The sequence below is a fragment of the Arvicola amphibius genome, chromosome 10 (assembly GCF_903992535.2).
Source record: "Arvicola amphibius chromosome 10, mArvAmp1.2, whole genome shotgun sequence".
NCBI lineage: Eukaryota > Metazoa > Chordata > Mammalia > Rodentia > Cricetidae > Arvicola > Arvicola amphibius.
This window is the reverse complement of record NC_052056.1, coordinates 120,761,800-120,780,137: the sequence shown is the minus strand read 5'-3', so window position 1 is coordinate 120,780,137 and position 18,338 is coordinate 120,761,800. Positions and strand designations below refer to the sequence as shown.

The following is an 18,338-nucleotide window of genomic DNA, read 5'->3' as shown; positions in this document are numbered from 1 at the left end:
CCTGTCACTAAATATTTTATGTTGCTGACCTCCTTATAAAGTCAATCTGGGGCAGGGGTAGGGGAGCTGGAGAGGTGGCACAGAGTTTAAGAGTACTGGCCGCTCTTCCAAAGGTCCTGAGTTCAATTCCCAGCAACCACATGGTGGCTCACAACCATCTGTAATGAGATCTGGTGCCCTCTTCTGGTGTTCAGGCATATGTGAGGGCAGAATACTATATACATCATAAAGAAACAAACCCCCAATCTGGTTCCCATATGCGCGCGCGAGCGTGTGTGTGTGTGTGTGTGTGTGTGTGTGTGTGTGTGTGTGTGTGTGTAGGCCACAGTATGTGTGTGGAAGACACAACTCTCAGGAGTTGATTCTGGACTTTCTATCTTGTTTGGGGACAGGGTCTCACTTGTTTCAGCTACTGGAGGGGAGACTTCATGTTATCTGGTCTATGAACTATCAGTATCTTCCACAGAAATATTGAGATTACAGATGTGTAATACCACATCTGCCTACCTGCCTTCCTTCCTTCCTTCTTCCTGTTCTAGGGATCTGATCTCAGGTTATTAGGTATGTGTGGCAAAGTTCAACCACTAACCCATCTTGTTTAATTTATTTTTTGAGACTTATTTTATAGCCCAGGCTGGCCTCAAACCCATAAGCTGTCATACCCAACTCTAGTACATTTGGGTGCTTGCTGTGCAGCAGGCATTGAGGCTACAGCAGGAAGGAACATTACAATAGGGAGTACCTGGACTCTGGCTCCATGTCTGTGGAGCTTGGTTCAAATCCCAGCTTCATACCTCTCTGCTACGGTTCCTCGGGCAAGCAAGAACACTTGTGTGAGGATCAAGTGAAGCTAAAATGGGTTTAATCAAATATCGCTCACGGTTTCCAGGCAGCACAGATAATTTATAAAGATGCTAATGAGCTTCAGGTGGCAGCTATGTAACCACGCAACTGAAACAGGAACTCTGGGGGCCAGTGAAATTGCGTTGGCCAGTAAAAGAGGCCCAGGTAAAGGCTCCGTGTGAGGCACATGCCTGTGGCCCCAGAACTTCTGAGGTAGAGGCAGGGAGATTCCCAGTATGAGGCCAGTAGACATTACATACTGGGTTCCAGCTTGGGGTACATAGCAAGACCCTATTTCAAAGAGAGGAGGAGGGGGGGGAGGAGGAGGAGGAGGAGGAGGAGGAGGAAAGAGACAGAGGAACTGGGGGAGGAGGAAGAGGAGGAGAAAGGGAGGAGGTCCAGAAGTCACAGCGCCTTCAGGATCAGGGCACGTTGGTCAGTCAAGTCCTAAAATCCCTCTAGCTGTGTTTATCTGGCAACTGTACTTTTGGAGAAACTGAGGCCCAGAAAGGGGAGCAGGCTTGCCCGAGACAAATCAGGGCTCAAAGTCAGGTCCCTCTGGATTTAACTCATGCATGTCTGAAGTTCTCAACACACACAGACATGTATTGGACTCCTACAGAGGCTAGACGGCCTTTTCTGCCTTGATGACAGCTGGGGGTGGGTTGGGGTGGCTCTGCTTCCCCTTCATTGGAGATACAGCATGGGAGATGGCAGGGGTGTAGGACATCCATGGGCATCTTCATGTGTGGAACAGGCATTCCATGAGTAAACACCTCGCAACTGAAGGAAAGCAGAAACACATCTGCTTTGTACTTGTGGGATGCACCGAGACCTCTGACTCCATTCACACCCTCCAGTTAAACTCTCATACAAGGATGCTTAGGGGACCCTGGGGTCAGAGGGTGAAGTGATCAACCCAGGATTGCCGTAACTAGTATGCTGCAGGTTGGAATCTAGTCGTAGAGGCCCAACAACTCTCTATGGCCTCCGTAAGGAAATAGAGAAACAAAGGAAGGGAGGAGTGAGGGGATGAAAAAGTCAAATGGGTGGGAAAATGAAAGAAAAAAGAATGAATGGTGAATATTTGTCTGTATTTTTACATTGCTTTGGGGGTGCTGGGTGCTGGGGGTTGAACTCAGAACTTTGAGCATGCTAAGCATACACAATCCCCGTGTTCCCCAGGGGTGTTTTTTTTTTCTTTTTAGTGGAATAGTTAATGCATACATATGTTCAATCAGGTGCATTACAGTTATTAAAATCTTTGTATCCACCTCTAAACTATGACAACAGTAGGAATTTACCAGTGACTTGTAATTATAGAGACCATCGGTTCTTGGCCTCCATTGCCTATGGGACACACCCCGGGAGCATTGAAAATCATTTATTTTTTTCACTCTGGGCAGCTCCCTCGATGATTTTGATGTTCCTTCCTTCACTTCCAACCATCACCTCCCCTACTTCCTGACTCTGGGTCATGACTGGTCTTTTTATTTTATTTTACTTTATTTTAAAAAAGAAAACAATATCTTTTTTCATTTTACATACTAATACCCGAACTGGCCTTGCCCTGTAGTCAGACTGATGAGTATCTTAAATGTCAAGCGGTGGTGGCGCACGCCTTTAATCCCAGCACTCGGGAGGCAGAGGCAGGCGGATCTCTGAGTTCGAGGCCAGCCTGGTCTACAAGAGCTAGCTCCAGGACAGGCTCTAGAAACTACAGGGAAACCCTGTCTCGAAAAACCAAAAAAAAAAAAAAAAAAAAAAAAAAAGAACCTTCATCCAGCAACTGATGGAAGCAGAGGCAGAGACCCGCAGTGGAGCACTGGGCTGAGCTCCCAAAGTCCAGCTGAAGAGTGGGAGGAATGAGAATATTAGCATAGAGGTCAAGACCATGATGGGGACACCCACTGAAACAGTTTACAACATGACTGGTCTTGGCCGGTCCGGTCCCTTTTCCCTACTTCAAGGACTAGCAACATTTGCTGTCGATTTCCCTCCCACCACGAGGGGGCGCCAGAATAAAATCCCCCACTACTTCCTTTTCCAGGCGCTGCAAGTACTTTGGCCTTCGCGGCGCTCCGTGGTCCGGCGGGCTGCCGGGCAACCGACCGGGAAACGGCTGGCGTCGCTGTCCCGCGCGCCGCGGGACTCTTGGGTCCGGTGAGCGCGTGCTCGAGTTTAGGCTGGCGACTCTTCGCAAACTCAAGGGGAGCACGAGTCAGAGGTTAGGCTGGGCCGAGGGCCAGGACGAGGCATCCTCTATCGTCACAGGTTAGAGGGGTCCGGGGAACCCGTAAAAAGTTGTATGTCAGGTGCTTGGCACATACTGATCTTTACATCATTGTCTCTGGTTATTTTTTGTTGTTTTTGAGACAGGTTGGCTTTGAACTCAAGCTATCTCTTCCTGCGTCGGCCTCCAAAGTACTTGGGACTGCGGGGGCATGCCCCTGAGACCTACTTGCTTGCCCCCTGTAATTTTATGCAGAATGTAAAAATCCTCGGTTGCCTACCCCAGCCTTGTCAGGACAATTCTTGTGTCTGTAACGTCCCTGACAGTGGCTAGCCCACTGCTGGGCACAGTCCGGGTTTATTTAAATTGATAATTTGCAGCCTTAGTGGCGCATCATTAAAACATGCTGGCATGGGCCTCGTTCTAAAGTTTCGGTCATCCAGTTGTTCTAGGGTGGGAATGTGGGTCTTAAAGTTGTTCAAAAGGTGCAGCCAAAGGTCGAGCACCCCTCATAAAAGAGAGGAGACTATTCAAGTATTCAAGTGAGCGTTTCTGGGTTTGCAGCTGGCTCAGTTTCTGCCCACTGATGCCCCTTCAGATGGCGCTCCCCACGCTGCCCTCTTATTGGTCCTGCCGGAGACCCCTGGATCAGAAAGCAGCTCGCCAGCGAGAGCAGGAGGCCCAACTTCGCCAGCAGTGGGAACAGAACAGCCGTTATTTCAGGACTTCGGATCTCCACAGCTCCAAACTGGCGCAATGGAGCTCCGAGACCTCCTACCAGCGGAGGCAAGTATTGGTGTGTCCTGCTTGCTGGTTCCGACCGCTAGCTGCTCAGGGGATGTGGCCTCAGGACCTAGGGACTGTGGCTTATGACAGCATGAGTAATCCACATGGTGATGCTATTCTATCTGGAAAATGGGGTGTATGGGAGAAAATAACCAGTGAAATAGCATGCATTTTGAAAAATAAAATGTTTGCAGAGCAGTCGTTTTCTCTGTAGGTGTTTGTGTTTAAATACACACCCCTCCCCAGTTTATGTAGAAATGCATATGAAACTGTGGCCTGGGTGTGGCTGATGAACAGTGGGCTCCCTACCTAGCATGCACGCCTACCAGCGTGAGAAGATGAAGGAGGAGAAGAGGATGAGTCTGGAGGCCCGGCGTGAGAGACTCAGGCAGCTTGTGGTCGAGGAGCAGGACCTGCTGGCCGCTGAGCTGGAAAGGCTGAGTTTGAGCATGAGCCTGCGGGAAGAGAGAATCCGGGAACAGCACAGGGATCTGAAGTCAGCCCGGGAAGAGCGAAGGAAACTGGTACCTAGCCTTGATTAGAGTGAGAGTGTCCACGGCGTGAGCGGATGGTTGCATCTATGGGGTTATTCTTGGGAGCCTTGGTCAGATGAGATGACCAGGTGACTCTCAAGGCCATGGGAAAAGCACTCTTTAGAGAGAGAAGGTTTATTTGGACTCATGGTTTTAGAGGGTCTCAAGCCATCATGATGGGGAAGGCGTGGAGTCCATGCTCACTGGAGCTCACATTGTCTTGATTCAGGAAGCAGAGGGCACTCTCGAAGGAGGGTTTAGTCTATAACCTTCAAAGACATGCCACCAGCTAATTCCTCACCCCTTAAAGGTACCCCAGCTTCTCTGAATAGTGCCACAAGCTGGGGAGCTATTATTTTTGCTGTTGGCTTTGTTGTTTTGAACTAGTCTATGCAGTCCTGGTTTGCCTGGAACATTCTTTGTAGACCATCCTGCCTCAAAGTCACACTCGTTCACGCCGGGATTGAAGGTGAATAACCTACCTGGCTGGGAACAAGAATCTAAAACGTGAAGCCTGTGGAATAGATTCAGCCATTAAAGATTTGTACAAGGTGGGGAGGACAGCCATGTCTTATTGGCACTTCAGCATGTAGTTAGGTATTTCAGCAATGATTGTCTCACGACAGACGGACAAAGAATCAGTAGTTGTCGAGCCCACGAGGCTTGGATATCTTTGCACATCTGGCCTGGTGCTGAAGTCTGGGAGGATTTTTCTTTTTCCTTCCTTTCTTCCTTTTTTTCTTTTTCTTTTTCTGAGACAGGGTTTTTCTGTGTAGTCCTGGCTGTCCTGGAAATCACTCTGTAGACCAGGCTGGCCTTGAACTCACAGAGATCCTCCTGCCTCTGCCTCCTGAGTGCTGGGATTAAGGTGTGCACCACCGCTGAATGGTTAACTTATGGTTTTCTGTTTGTAAGAAGTTGGAGTTAATACCAACCATAGTAACCTGAGCTTGCCAGCAGGAGTAAGGACAGACAAAAGGCCAGCACCCCCACTTCAGTGCCTTCAAGGAGAGTGTTTAGTCTGTGGTAGCTCCTTTCTTGGCCTTATATGTCACTGCGAGTGATTCTTCCTTCCTCTGTTCAGTTCTGTGGTCCCACAGAAGTCTGGGAACACTTTTATCTCAAGTGGCTACAGTAACTGGTGTCTGTGTGTTTCAACTTGCTATGTATTTGGAGACTCCCAGAAGGGACCAAGTCATACCATCAGATCTTAACTCTTGGTCCATTCTGCTCTGATGTCCTGTCCCTAGACCTGTGTGTATAAGGAAAGCAGATTTAAGCAGCAGATTGTTGACATTGCTGGATGGAGAAGGTCATGGCCTCAGCTGACTTCTTTTGTCTTTGTGTAAGTGAATGGATTTGAACAGCGATTTCAGGTGTCCTGTGTTTTCTCGATAGATTGCTGAACAACTTTTATATGATCACTGGAAAAAAAACAACCCCAAGCTTCGAGAGGTAAGAATTAAGAGCCTTGCATTGCTTTGCCTGGGTAGGCGATAGTGTGCTTTCAGATTTATTTTTGTTGTTGTTGTTGTTTATTTTGCTTTGTTTTGTTTTTGGTTTGTTTTTGGTTTCTCGAGACAGGGTTTCTCTGTATAGCCCTGGTTGTCCTGGATCTCACTCTGTAGACCAGGCTGGTCTTGAACTCACAGATCCTCTGCCTCCTAAATGCTGGGCTTAAAGGCTCTCGCCACCATCCACCAGGCTCTGGTTCACTCCTTTAATCTCAGCACTGAGGAGGAGGCAGAGGCAGGCAGGTCTGTGAGTTCAAGGCCAGCCTGATCTAAGCTACTACTTTGTTAGGGATGTTTTGGTGACCCGAGCTCAGAGCTGGCTCTGCTCCATCGAGCTGTCTCCTGGGCTCCTTTGAAATCGCAGTTCCTGAGAAATGCGTCCTGCTCACCCGGGGCTCTGGTTGTAAACTGGGCTGCTGAGTGTGCAGATTGGTTTTGTTGTTGATGATTTTACGGATTACTGCGTGTGTGAGGGGCACAAGTGTGCCCTCGCGACTGTGTGGGGGTCATTTCTCTCCTCCCACCTTGCTGAGGCAGTGTTTGTCTTCTTTCTGCCACTCAGCTGAGCACGAGGCAGTTCTCTCGCTTATGCCTCCCTCTTAGCACAGAGATGTGAGGAGCACACACACACACACACACACACACACACACACACACGAGCCCCCTCTTACCACAGAGATGTGAGGAGCACACACACACACACACACACACACGAGCCCCCTCTTACCACAGAGATGTGAGGAGCACACATGCACACACACACACACACACATACACACGAGCCCCCTCTTACCACAGAGATGTGAGGAGCACACACACACACACACATACACACACACACACACGAGCCCCCTCTTAGCACAGAGATGTGAGGAGCACACACACACACACACACACACACACACACACACGAGCCCCCTCTTAGCACAGAGATGTGAGGAGCACACACACACACACACACACGAGCCCCCACGTCCTGCGTTTCACATAGTCAGGTTTGCAAGGTGCTTTTCCACCTTGAGTGTCTCACCGTCCCTCACTCCAACTGTTCTCCTCGGGTTCCAGCAGACGGCACAGACAGCCGCAAGTCACCTCAGTCTCACACAAGCCCACAGGGAAATTAATATTCTCTCTTTCTCATCCTTAGGTTGAGTTGGACCTTCACAAGAAGCATGTGATAAATTCTTGGGCAACACAGAAAGAAGAAAAAAAACAGGTGTGTGATGTGTGACCCTTCCGTGCTGTGCTGTGGCTCCCTCCCCACCTCTCACTGGGTCTGGTTTCTTTGCTTTTGTCTGGATGAGCAGCAGGCACCTGCCCCAATGCTGCTGCATATGCAGCCTGAATATTTGCTTTGTGTGTGCCTCCTGCATATTCATGGATGTGTCTGTGTGTACAGGTGTGTGCATGCCTGTGTGGGTGTGTATGCAGGCGTGTGCATGTGTGGGTGTGTATGTAGATGTGTGCATGTGTGGGTGTGTATGCAGGTGTGTGCATGTGGCAGTCAGTGGAGAACCTCAGGAGATGGTCCCTAGGAGCCAGCCACCTTTTTTGAGATAAGGTCTTTCAGTGGTCTAGCTTTCCCAGTGGACTACCGAGGACCTACAGGGACTCGCCAGTTTCCACTTCCCTGGGACTGAGACTATAAGCGTGTGCCACTTTGACTAGCTTTTCTTTTTTTTTTTGTTCTTTTGTTTTTTGTTTTTTGTTTTTTTGAGACAAGTTTTCTCTGTAGTTTTGTAGCCTGTCCTGGAACTTGCTCTGTAGACCAGGCTGGCCTCAAACTCACAGAGATCCACCTGCCTCTGCCTCCCGAATGCTGGGATTAAAGGCATGTGCCACCACCTCCTGGCTTTGACCAACTTTTTTTTAATTAAAATCTTTTAAAAAGTTATTCTTCAGTGTATGGGCATTTTGCCTGCTGTGTCTGGTGCCTGTGGAGGCCAGAATAGGGTGTTGGATCCACTGGAACTGGAGTTACAGACTGCTGTGAGCTTCCATGTAGGTTCTGGGAATTGAACCCAGGTCCTCAGTGCTCTTAACGATGGAGCCATCTCTCCAGCGCCAAGATTCTAATTCTTACTTTTTCTTTTTTTGTAATGTGTTGAGTATGTACCACATGTGTAATGGGGTCTGAGAGGCCAGGCGAGGACATCAGATCACCGGGAGGTGGAGCTCCTGGTGACTGTGGGACCCTGACGTGGGTGCTGGGAACTGAGCTCTGCTCATCCTCTGGAAGAGCAGAGGAGCCCTGAACTGCTGAGCCGTCTCTCTGGCCACAGCATCATAAACCCACATCTCAGGCAACCCTGGCTGAGCGCAGCTCCTCTGGGGGTGAGTCCACAGCATATGCGGATCAGTGGGGTTCCAGGCTGAGCTTACCTGGGTCCTAGAGCAGCTGGATGGCAGCTAGGAGCTGAGTCTCTGCTGGCTGCATGTTGATAGTGTTGCCCTCTGGTAGCAAGAAGCTGCTGAGGAGCAGGAGATCCAGCGGTTTGAAAATGAGTATGAAGCAGCCCGCAGGGAAGCCATGGAACGGATGAAAGCAGAAGAGGAGAGGAGGCAGCTGGAGGGGAAGTTGCAGGCTGAAGCATTGCATCAGCAGATGGAGGAGCTGAAGCAGAAGGAGATGGAGGTGAGGGGAGCCGTCCTGGCCCGAGTGGGAATGGGCACGTTTAAAAGCCGTTCTGATATGGCAGCAGGGAATGGATCGTTCTGTGCACAGTCCCCACTCTAGAGCTGGATGCTCTACTCTCATGTGTGTGCTCCTTCGCGGCTCTGCTGTGACCCTCCATGGCGCACTCAGACTTTGGGGCATTAACAGCCTAGTGGCACACCTGTCCACTGGATCAGGGTTTCCAGTGGAGCATGCTCTAGCACACTGTTTCCTGGTAGCAGGTCTGGGTTTCAGGATGGGAGCCATCAGGGATTCTGGTCCAGGAGGCTGTCTTTGACAACACTGGTTTCCGGAGTCTGCTGTTCAGACAGAGGGAGGCCTCACCTCTTTGGTCTCTGTTTCCCTTTCCTTAGCCCTGGTGTTTTAGTAACTAGAGATTGCCCATCACTAATTCTAGGTCCTAGAGACAGGGCCTGTGTGTCCGCTGAGGAAACAGAAGTTAGAGTAAGTGTGGACCAGCACACGGAGTCTCTCGGACTGGGCCAGGCTTGTAGATAGTTCAGTTAAGGTGGGACTCGGAATTCCATGGAGGGGACCAGAGACAGCGATAACCCATGATGACCCATCTTTCTTGGGTTTACTATTGTAACTACAGGCAACCAAGCTGAAGAAGGAGCAAGAGAACCTGCTGAAGCAACACTGGGAGCTGCAGAGGCTGGAGGAAGACAGAAGGCAGATGGCAGCCCTCCGGTGCAAGGCTGAGCTGGGGTGTGTGGGAAGCCTGGGCTCTTCCCGGAGGGTGGGTCTCTTGCCTTCTCAGAGCTCCACGCGGCCTCCCCAGAACCAGAGGGGTTGTGGCCTGGTGGAGCAGTTGTCGATTGGTCGTGCAGGACTGAAGCCGCTTGGTTCCCACCTCTAGGCGCTTCTTGAGACATCAGTACAACGCACAGCTCCATAGGCGGACCCAGCAGGTCCAGGAGGAGCTGGTGAGTGACCGACGTCCTGGCAGTCTTCATCCTCTGGAAACAGTGTTTCCACTGCTCAAAAGAATTGCAGCGCAGATGGGCCTCTCACTGGCCTGGCCCTTGGGTGTTCTGCAGATGTTAATTGGCTTAACCAGCAGTCATTTCACAGTGTGGACACATGGAACAAAGTGCCTGATTCTGGCTCAGTGAGGCCACACTGTCCTCACCTGTCCGTTCACACCCATACAGAGGCGGTTCCTCTGGTGTTCAAGTCCCAGTGTCCTTCAGCTGCATTGCTCAGCACATTTGTTTTAGCGAACACTGGTTAGGCTTCTTACTGGTACCTGATCCTGTCATGCACTTTAATGAGCTTGTGGGTGAGCATACTCACATCTCTTGGCTGTCTGCCTCCTTCAGTCAGACTGTTAGATCTGGTGCCACTATTCCGCCCCCACCCCTGAAGTCCCCTCACCTTTTTATTGTAGTGTTGAGTTATGTAGGTACAGATAATAAGTCACTTCCTGCCATTGGGCATTTGGTGTCTGGTTTTCCTATTTCCAGTAGAGCTGCAGCTAGCAGTTGTGCATGTATTTGTGTCCGTGCACTGCTGTACCCTCTTCAAAGACAGGCCAAATGGTGTTCTAAAGTGTGTTCTGCACATCCAGGGGCATGTGCCTCTGGTGGCTCAGGTGGTAGGCGTCACCTTAGTGGGAAGCTTCTGGGCCGGTGCAGTGCCTGAAGCCGGCCTTGTGGTTACCAGAAGCAATCCAGCCCCTTCTGTCCTGAGAATGCATCAAGCCCTGCATGGCTGCATCTGTGGGACAGGCAGAAGGGGCTGAGCAGGGAGGTAGGCTCCTCTGTCTGAGTACAGCACAAAGCTCACTTGGCCCCACCATCCATGGGTCACACCCCTTCCTCCAGGAGGCAGATGGGCGGATCCTGCAGGCACTCCTGGAGAGGGAAGACGAGCTGCAGCGTGTCCAGCTGGCCCGGCGGGAGCAGGCCCTGGCCGACGCAGCCTGGATGAAGCAGGTCATCGAGGAGCAGCTGCAGCTGGAGAAAGCTCGGGAGGCAGAGCTGCAGCTACTGCTGAGGTGAGGGCGGCTGCTGGCCCCTGCTCTCCTCTGTGAGATGCCCTCAGGTCACGGGTGACCACGTGTGTTCTCATACATCTCCCTTGTAGTTCGTCATCCCCAGTGAACATGTCTTTGCTAGTAGCTGACGTTATTCAGGGTGGAAGCCACTATGGCTCAGAGTAGTGAGGTGCTCATCTAAAGTCTCAAAACCACGTGAGTAGATTGCTTCCGTCGTAGAAATGTTTATGCTTCTAAGGTCTGTAACATCAGCCTGGATCCTAATGTGCTCCTGAAGACAGCCTCACCATGTTGCCTTGGCTGCTCTCCTTCCCCTGGGCTCCTTAGGGCCCAGGGCTGGGACTCTGGCCTCTGTGCCCAACTTTGGGACCTAAAAGTCTACCTCACAGGTGGAAATAGCCAAATAACAGGCGATATGCATGGATATCTGTTGCAGGGTTTCTGTCCTGCCCAGTTCCCGCAATCATTAAGTCCCAGAGAAATCACACAGAGATCTACATTACTTATAAACTGATTGGCCATCAGCTCAGGCTTCTTATTAACTCTTATAACTATTATTAGCCCATTATTCTTGTCTATGCTAGCCACGTGACTCGGTACCTTATTCAGTGAGGCAGTCACATTTTGCTTCTTCTGTGGCTGGGTTGGGACTGCAGAGGAATGGGCTTTCTTCTTCCTAGAATTCTCCTGTTCTCATTGACCCACCTCTACTTCCTGTCTGGTTGTCCCGCCTATACTTTCTGCCTGGCGACTTGGCCAATCAGCATTTATTTAAAATATAATGACAGAATACAGACCTTTGTCCCACACCAGATATCCAGATAGTGTTATTGGCCCTGACATTCAGCCAAGTGGTGGGTACACAGCCCTTGGAGACCCAGGGAGGTTGCTAGCTGCTGCCAGGTGAGCCAGTAGCCATCCTCAGAGGGTGGTGTTTGGGCTTGGGCATAGGTAGTGCCCTCCCCCTCCTGTCTCTGGTCCTATTTTTTTATTTTCTTCAGTGCTAAATGGCTGTGGTACTTTTTTTTTCATTTAAGGAGATGAAATATTAAAGGATGGCTTAAACTACCACAGAAGTGTTGTCCTTGGTGTGGATGTGTTTGCCTGAAGCTTAGCAGCTGTGTGTGCTGTCATCCATTCCTGCCTTTCTTAGTGCTGTAGAACTTCTTTTGTCCCTTCTGTGTCTGTCTAGGGAGGAGGCCAAGGAGATGTGGGAAAAGAGAGAAGCAGAGTGGGCTCGCGAGCAAAGTGCACGGGACAGACTGATGAATGAGGTAATTCCAGCCTGAGGGACTTGGATGGCTATTGGTCCCACGGGTGGGGATGTGTGCAACCCCACTGACTGACTCTGCTCTGGTTATCTTAAGTAGCATTTAAGTCTCTGTATAGGTAATGCTCAGCCGTAGAGCAGGAACAAGTGGGCCATCCTTGGAGCCCTCCTCTGTCTCCCGTGGCTTGTGCACAGCTTCTTAACTCCATGGGTCGTTCCCACAGTGCAGTTTGCCTTCGTGCATTTTCACCAGCACACCTCTCGGCATGCATCAGCCAACACTCAGCCCTTCTCCCTCCTTGGGTGGATATTCTCTGAGGCACTTGCAGGGCACCTTCATGCAGGAGTACATGTTCTCTGGGGCCAGCAACCAGCAGTGTGTGAGGCGTGCAGGGAACCTGGCTGGGAGCCTTTGTCAGCCCTGCCCTGACGCTGCGCTTAGGTGGGCTGGAACACTGAGTTCCGTGTGCTCGGTGTGTCGCATGTACCCTGTGGCTCCCGATCTTCCTAACTGCAGTTTTCTCTGATTGTGGCCACAGTATGTGCTCCCCTCGGGCAGTGCAGTTGTCAGGTGTGTCTTGTGGCTTCTTGGTTCCTGGGCTGGGGCTGCTACATCCCACTGCTCTGGGGCAAAGTCCAGGTTCCAAACAATAGCAGGTGTTTGCTACTTGGAGTTGCAGAGGATGATGTGACTGCATCCCGTCGGCTGGACTTGCCACTGGTGGCCGGAGGCTCCTCTATACCTGTGTAGAGGGCCCCTGGTGTTCACCCTTCACACTGCTGTGCCCTGCAGGTTGCTGTCTTGGCGAGGGTTTCTATTGCTATGATAAAATACATGACTTAAACCAGTTTGGACAAGGAGGGGTTACTGAGGTTTAAAACTCCCAGGTCACAAGTCCATCACGGAGGGCAGGCAGGGCAGGACCCTGGGGCGGGAGCTGATGCAGAGCCCTGGAGGGTACTGCTCACTGGCTCGCTCCTCCTGCCTGGCTGCTGTCCTGTACACCTTAGGACCATCTGCCCAGGGTTGCGCCACTTACAGTGGTGCTCCATAGTCTTAAACCAGGAAAATGCCCCGCTGACTGGCCTGTAGGCCAGCCTTGTGGTGGCATTTTTTCGACTGATACTCCTCTTCCCAGATGACTCTAGCTTTTGGAGAGTTGGAAACAAACAAAAGTAACCAGGATAGTTGGGATGTCTGGGGAAGAGCAGTGGCCCATACCAGGCCCGTGGCTCAGGTCTGCTGCCTGTGTGTGAAGACGAGGCTGGATTGGTACAGATGCTGCTGCAACCAGTGTGAAGCTTGGGCCGGTGTCTTCACCTGAAATGCAAACCTTCGCTTCCCCTTGGCCAGGTTCTGATGGGGAGGCAGCAGCAGATACAAGAAAAGATGGAGCAGAACCGGCGGGCACAAGAAGAGACCCTGAAACACAGGGAGAAACTCATCCAGAGTCTGGAGGAGGCAAGGCAGTCAGCTCAGCGTGCAAAGGAGGAGAGGGAAGAGCTGAAGTCAGCCAGGAAGCAAGAGCTGGAAGCTCAGGTGGGTGCTGAGGGTAAGGGCAGTCTCCGCAGGTCAGGACATGAGAGGTGGGGGGGCGGGAGGCGGGCAGCAGGCCCCACGAGGTTCTCAGGACACTGCAGGACAGAGCTCAGAGTTCCATGACTCGGGTCTTTGCTCACACACATCCAAATCCCTTTTGGTGTCTATAGCAGCCCTGGCATTTTAAAAGACTTATGTGTTTGAATATGGGTTTGTGTACTTGTGTGCTTGCCCAAGGAGGCCAGTAGAATGCACTGGATCTCTTGACGCTAAGTCACAGGCAGGTGAGAGCCACTCACCTGAGCTTGCTAGGATCTGAACTCGGCTCATCTGTAAGGACAGTTTGCTCTAACTGCTGAGCCGTGTCTCTGTGGCACAAGACCATGCTGATGTCATGGTTACTTTTTCCTACCCCGCTACTTTCCAAACATACAGCTGCATATAAAGTTTTTACAAGGTCCACAGGCCTCAGGTTCCCATCCTGGCTGCTGGCACTTGCCATCCGCCTCCTTGCCCAGAGGCAGGGCTCTGCCCGTGGCCTTGTCTCCAGTGGCTCTGCCCCGTGGCCTTGTCTCCGGTGGCTCTGCCCCGTGGCCTTGTCCCTGGTGACTCTGCTCTTGGTGTGCAGGTCACAGAGCAGCAGCTCCAGGCTCGGGCAGCAGCCCAGCAGGCGGCGGCAGAGGAGGAGGAGATCAGGAGGGCGGAACAGCTCTCCAGTGCTCTGGTGCAACAGGAGGCCAAGACCATGGCTGAGGAGGGCTACCGGCCCAAGGTAGGCACCCGCCAGGTGATTGGCCACGGCGGCCCCGTCCTGGGCTCTCCTGTCCCTCCTTGTGTCTGTCTTCCCACTGCTTATAGACGCAGTACAAAGGCCATTCCTTGACTGGGCCTCAAATGGTCCGAGTGGTTTTGCTCTGGTTTCTGCTGCTTCCTCCTTTGCAAAGACAGAGGGCCTGATTGCTGGTCTTGTACCTGTCCACCCTGTTGGACAAAGTATGATCTAGAAGAATGACGGCCATAGCTGGTGAGAGGTGACAACAGGACCAGGTCCCAGGTGCCCAGTGAAGCCAGGAGACTGAGACACCGACTTAGCTGCCTCCCCTTTCCCTCTGCTTCCTCTCTTTCTATGCATTTTATGTGTTGTTCCCAAGTAACTTGTGTGAGCCCTGAGCAGGGCACCTCGGAGGCTGCCGTGTCTGTTGTGAGGGACCTGCTGACTAGGCTCTCTGGAGCCGATGGAGGAACTCGGGTGGCATTCTGAGGGGTGTGTGCTGCAGAGGAAGAGGGCTGACTGCTTCCCTGTCAGAGAGGGAGTGGCTGGGGTGCAGTAAGACTCTTCCGTTTGCTGTAGGACTTCAGAGTTACGCCAGCAGAGGGCTCCAAGCACAGGGAAGAGCATTTCCAGAGTGCCAGGGTTAGGGCTTCACAGGGCACACAGAGTGCCTCACTTGTGGCTCAGAGTCAGGGCTTTCTCAGCCGGAAGTGAAAGCTCAGTCATGTGCTCCTAATAGAGCAAGAGGTCAGTTCCCAGAGTTGCGGACTGTTGATCTGATAAATTGTATTCTTTCTTTTTCAGCCTTATGGACACCCCAAAATTGCCTGGGACTGACGTTAAGCACACGGAAGCATGCCAACTCGATAGAAAGCTCCAGACATTTGTATAGTGCTTGTTCTGGCCAGGGCTCGCGGTGCTGCTGGGTAGTTTGGCCAGGCCTGTTCAGCACATCGTGGTCCAGCTAGATGTCAAGACGCCTTAGGTGTGCAGCACCCGTGAGCACCCTCAAGCATCCTCCCCTGCTCTCATCACCAGACAGGTCTTACAGACAGGCTCATGTTTACAGCACTGTCCAGAGGTGGACAGTGCTTTCTAAATAGATTTTAGAGCTACTAAGAACAAGTAGTATTCCCAGGACGGGATGTGTAGGTTCCCCTTGTCACGCCTGCACATGTCAGCTCTAGGGAGGGCCAGCCAGAGAGAGGAGGGAGCCTGTCAGGCTTTAAAGTTGCCGTTTAATAGGTTGTTCTCTTGTTCTTGTTTTTTTTTGTTTTTGTTGTTTAATAGGTTGTTGAAGGTAGACTCGTGGGTCTGGGTGCAGTTATTTCAGGTTAGTAGTTGCGGAGCCCCGAAGCATCATGTGTGTATTGTGTAAGAGCCTGGCAGCCTGGGCGTCAGGAGAAAACGGCAACAAAGAAGCTCCTTGTGCTGGAAGTGCCGTGAGAATTCCCGCGGGGCTGGGGTGTGGAAGGCTTCCCTAGCAGCCAGGGTCCTCAGTCCAGCCCCAGCCCCAGTTCCACCAGAAAGAAACGAATCCCACAGAGCATTAGAACACATGCCACCCCGAAAAGAGTCCTCAAGGTCACCTGGTGGGCGAGCCTGGTAAAGGCAGGGGCGACACTATGTCCTTCAGAGTCTGAGGAAGGCCTGTGGGAATTTTGTGCCCAGAGGAGCCTGTGACCCTGGAGAACCACAGACCAGCCCATCTCCTGCTGCTGGACCCATGTGCAGTTCCCAACTCACTTCTGCAGACAAGCTGTGATCTTGGTAGCATCAGTGGTATCTTTATGACTTGTACTTTTCCTCTTGGATTCAGTTTTCATTATTGTATTCAAGATTCCATACCTCAGTACACTCTAGCTAATTATAGGGCACTGTCTGTGGTTACAGAAACAGCCCAGGTCCGAGGGCTGCATGGCTTTCCTCACTCCCAGCGTGCAACCACATCCTATCTCCTCATTTCTCACTGTGGTTCTCGGATGTGGCCCCTGAGCAACATTTTCATTGGGCACTTGTGAGTTACCCGCGTTTTCAGTGCTCACTAATTGTGAACTAAAGCACAGGCGGTCACTGCTGTAGGAGGGCACTAGGAGGCCAGTGCACACAGCCGCATCACGGGTCTTCCCCGGTCACATTTCATAGGTTCCATTCACTTTTCTTGTGAAAGTGGTACTCACCCTTTATTTTTTGTTTTTGAGACACCATTTTTCTGTGTAGCCTTGGCTGTCCTGGAACTTAACTTTATATAGACCAGGCTGGCCTCGAACTCACAGAGATCTGCCTGCCTCTGCTTCTGAAGTCATGGGATTACAGGCGTGCGCCACTATGCCTGGCTTTTCCCTCATATTTCTATGGGAACTGCAGAACATCACTAATGGTTGTATACTGCTCCAGGCTAGACCCCAACTGGCCAGACACTACACACGGGTGATTGAAGGTTTATTGGACAAACATTGTTTTTACTAGCATTAAATGATGTCCCACTATTCTCTATGTTGTTGTATCATCATTTGTGTACACATGCGTGCGTGCATGTGTATACACACGTACTTTTGTGTGATGTGTGCAGGTGGGGTTAGAGGACACCTGTATGCAGTCACCTCTCCTCCCTTTATGAAGGTCCCGGGGATTGAACTGGGATTAAAGGTGTGTAGGGTGTGATACCCCTGCCTGGCCACAGCCTGGTTTATGGACAGAAGTATTTTCCTGCCATCTAGGTTTTAGGTAGCTTTCAGTTCATGACATAAGCATCACTTGTAGGCCTATTGTGATGCTTTTGAAAAACACTGGCCCTTACAGTTCTCCATGGCTTGGCCTGGGTTCAGCCATGTGCAGTTTGACATTATTGTCTTTCAGGAAGGGGACATTACTTTTATGATCACCAGGACACAGTCACATGCTTCTCTGGACACTAGCTACAGCTCCTTTGTTTTCAGTCCACATAGCTGAGCGCACAGATACACTGTTTGTTTTTGGAGACAGGGTTTTTGTGTAGCTTTGGGGCCTGTCCTGGCACTAGCTCTGTAGACCAGGCTGGCCTCGAACTCAGAGATCCGCCTGCCTCTGCCTCCCAGTGCTGGGATTAGAGGCGTGCGCCACCACCGCCCAGCACACTGTTGTTTCTTTACTCATTTTTCTTTGGCTCTACCTTTTTCTATTGAAATTGGCTTTTCTAAAGCTGCTTGCATGACTCTGGATGATCATGCCCCACGTCTGCAGCTCCACGTCTGCAGGCCCCACGTCTGCAGCTCCACATCTGCAGGCCCCACATCTGCCGCTCCACATCTGCAGCCCCACGTCTGCAGCCCCACGTCTGCAGGCTCCATGTCCGCAGGCCCCATGTCTGCAGGCCCCACATCTGCAGCTCCACGTCTGCAAGCCCCACGTCTGCAACTCCATGTCTGCAGGCTCCATGTCCGCAGGCCCCACATCTGCAGCTCCACATCTGCAGCCCCACGTCTGCAGGCCTCACGTCTGCAGCTCTCTTGTGTTTCTTTCCCTAGTCACGGTAGGCAGGGCATCTGTGAGAGTCCCCACTCTGGGCCATACTGTCTGTCATTCATGCCACTTGACTGGGGACTCCCAAGGCAGAACTGAGCATCGAGACCTGACCGGCCAGGGCACTGCTTCTGGCTTCCAGCTCACATAGTTGCTTCTGAACCTTTCTGGGCTGTGGATAGAAATTGGCTTTCTCAGGGACCAGGAAGATGGCTTTGTAGTTAGAGGCTCTTGTTGCCAAGCCTAATGATTTCAGCCCTCAAGAACCATACGGTGGAAGGAGAGAACGGACACCTGCAACTAGTGCAAGTGTATGTGCGTACACACATGCACGCACGTGCACACACACGCACACATACACACATGGAAGGCAGGAAGTGAGCGTCTCTGAGCTCACCCACAGTGACACTAGCCTCTTCCAGTTGTCACCTCAGGAGTGCAGCCCCGAAGGGACAAGCCTTGACAACTCCCAGGCCTTTCAGCATGACATGGGGCAGACCTGGTTTACAGTAGCTTCCACATCAGGACCTCGTGGGATTGCAGCCTCACTTCCAACTCCTACATTCTCCACCACAGAGTTACAGGTGCCTGGGTCCCCGCTCAACAGTCATCTGAGTTGGGCTGGCTTGATCCTAAACATGGAAGGGGTAAGTGTACCAGGATAGGTATG

The 18,338-nt window shown here is 51.5% G+C and overlaps 1 protein-coding gene across 5 annotated transcripts; it reads left to right on the top strand.

The window, feature by feature from the left end:
- The first annotated feature begins 2,923 nt into the window (after positions 1-2,923).
- Positions 2,924-16,656, top strand: LOC119824855 (trichoplein keratin filament binding). Of its 5 annotated transcripts, none has more exons than XM_038345393.1 (13): positions 2,924-3,006; positions 3,675-3,862; positions 4,176-4,386; positions 5,794-5,850; positions 7,057-7,125; positions 8,371-8,544; positions 9,182-9,294; positions 9,446-9,512; positions 10,413-10,585; positions 11,778-11,859; positions 13,210-13,395; positions 14,024-14,167; positions 14,972-16,656. In XM_038345393.1, exons 2-13 carry the CDS (start codon positions 3,675-3,677, stop codon positions 15,002-15,004), a joined length of 1,497 nt encoding a protein of 498 aa, XP_038201321.1. In that variant the 5' UTR covers positions 2,924-3,006; the 3' UTR covers positions 15,005-16,656. The 5 variants fall into 5 exon arrangements, with proteins under 5 accessions (XP_038201321.1, XP_038201320.1, XP_038201317.1 ...); XM_038345392.1 differs by having other exon boundaries at positions 2,924-3,070; XM_038345389.1 differs by having other exon boundaries at positions 2,924-3,070; positions 3,641-3,862.
- The last annotated feature ends 1,682 nt before the right edge of the window (positions 16,657-18,338 follow it).

Excerpts from the sequence above, each read along its gene's own strand:
- LOC119824855 (XM_038345389.1), top strand. The coding sequence starts at position 3,663 with ATGCCCCTTCAGATGGCGCTCCCCACGCTGCCCTCTTATTGGTCCTGC. Across the intron at positions 4,387-5,793 it reads GGGAAGAGCGAAGGAAACTG|ATTGCTGAACAACTTTTATA; the intron begins GTACCTAGCCTT and ends TTTTCTCGATAG. Across the intron at positions 7,126-8,370 it reads AGAAAGAAGAAAAAAAACAG|CAAGAAGCTGCTGAGGAGCA; the intron begins GTGTGTGATGTG and ends GCCCTCTGGTAG.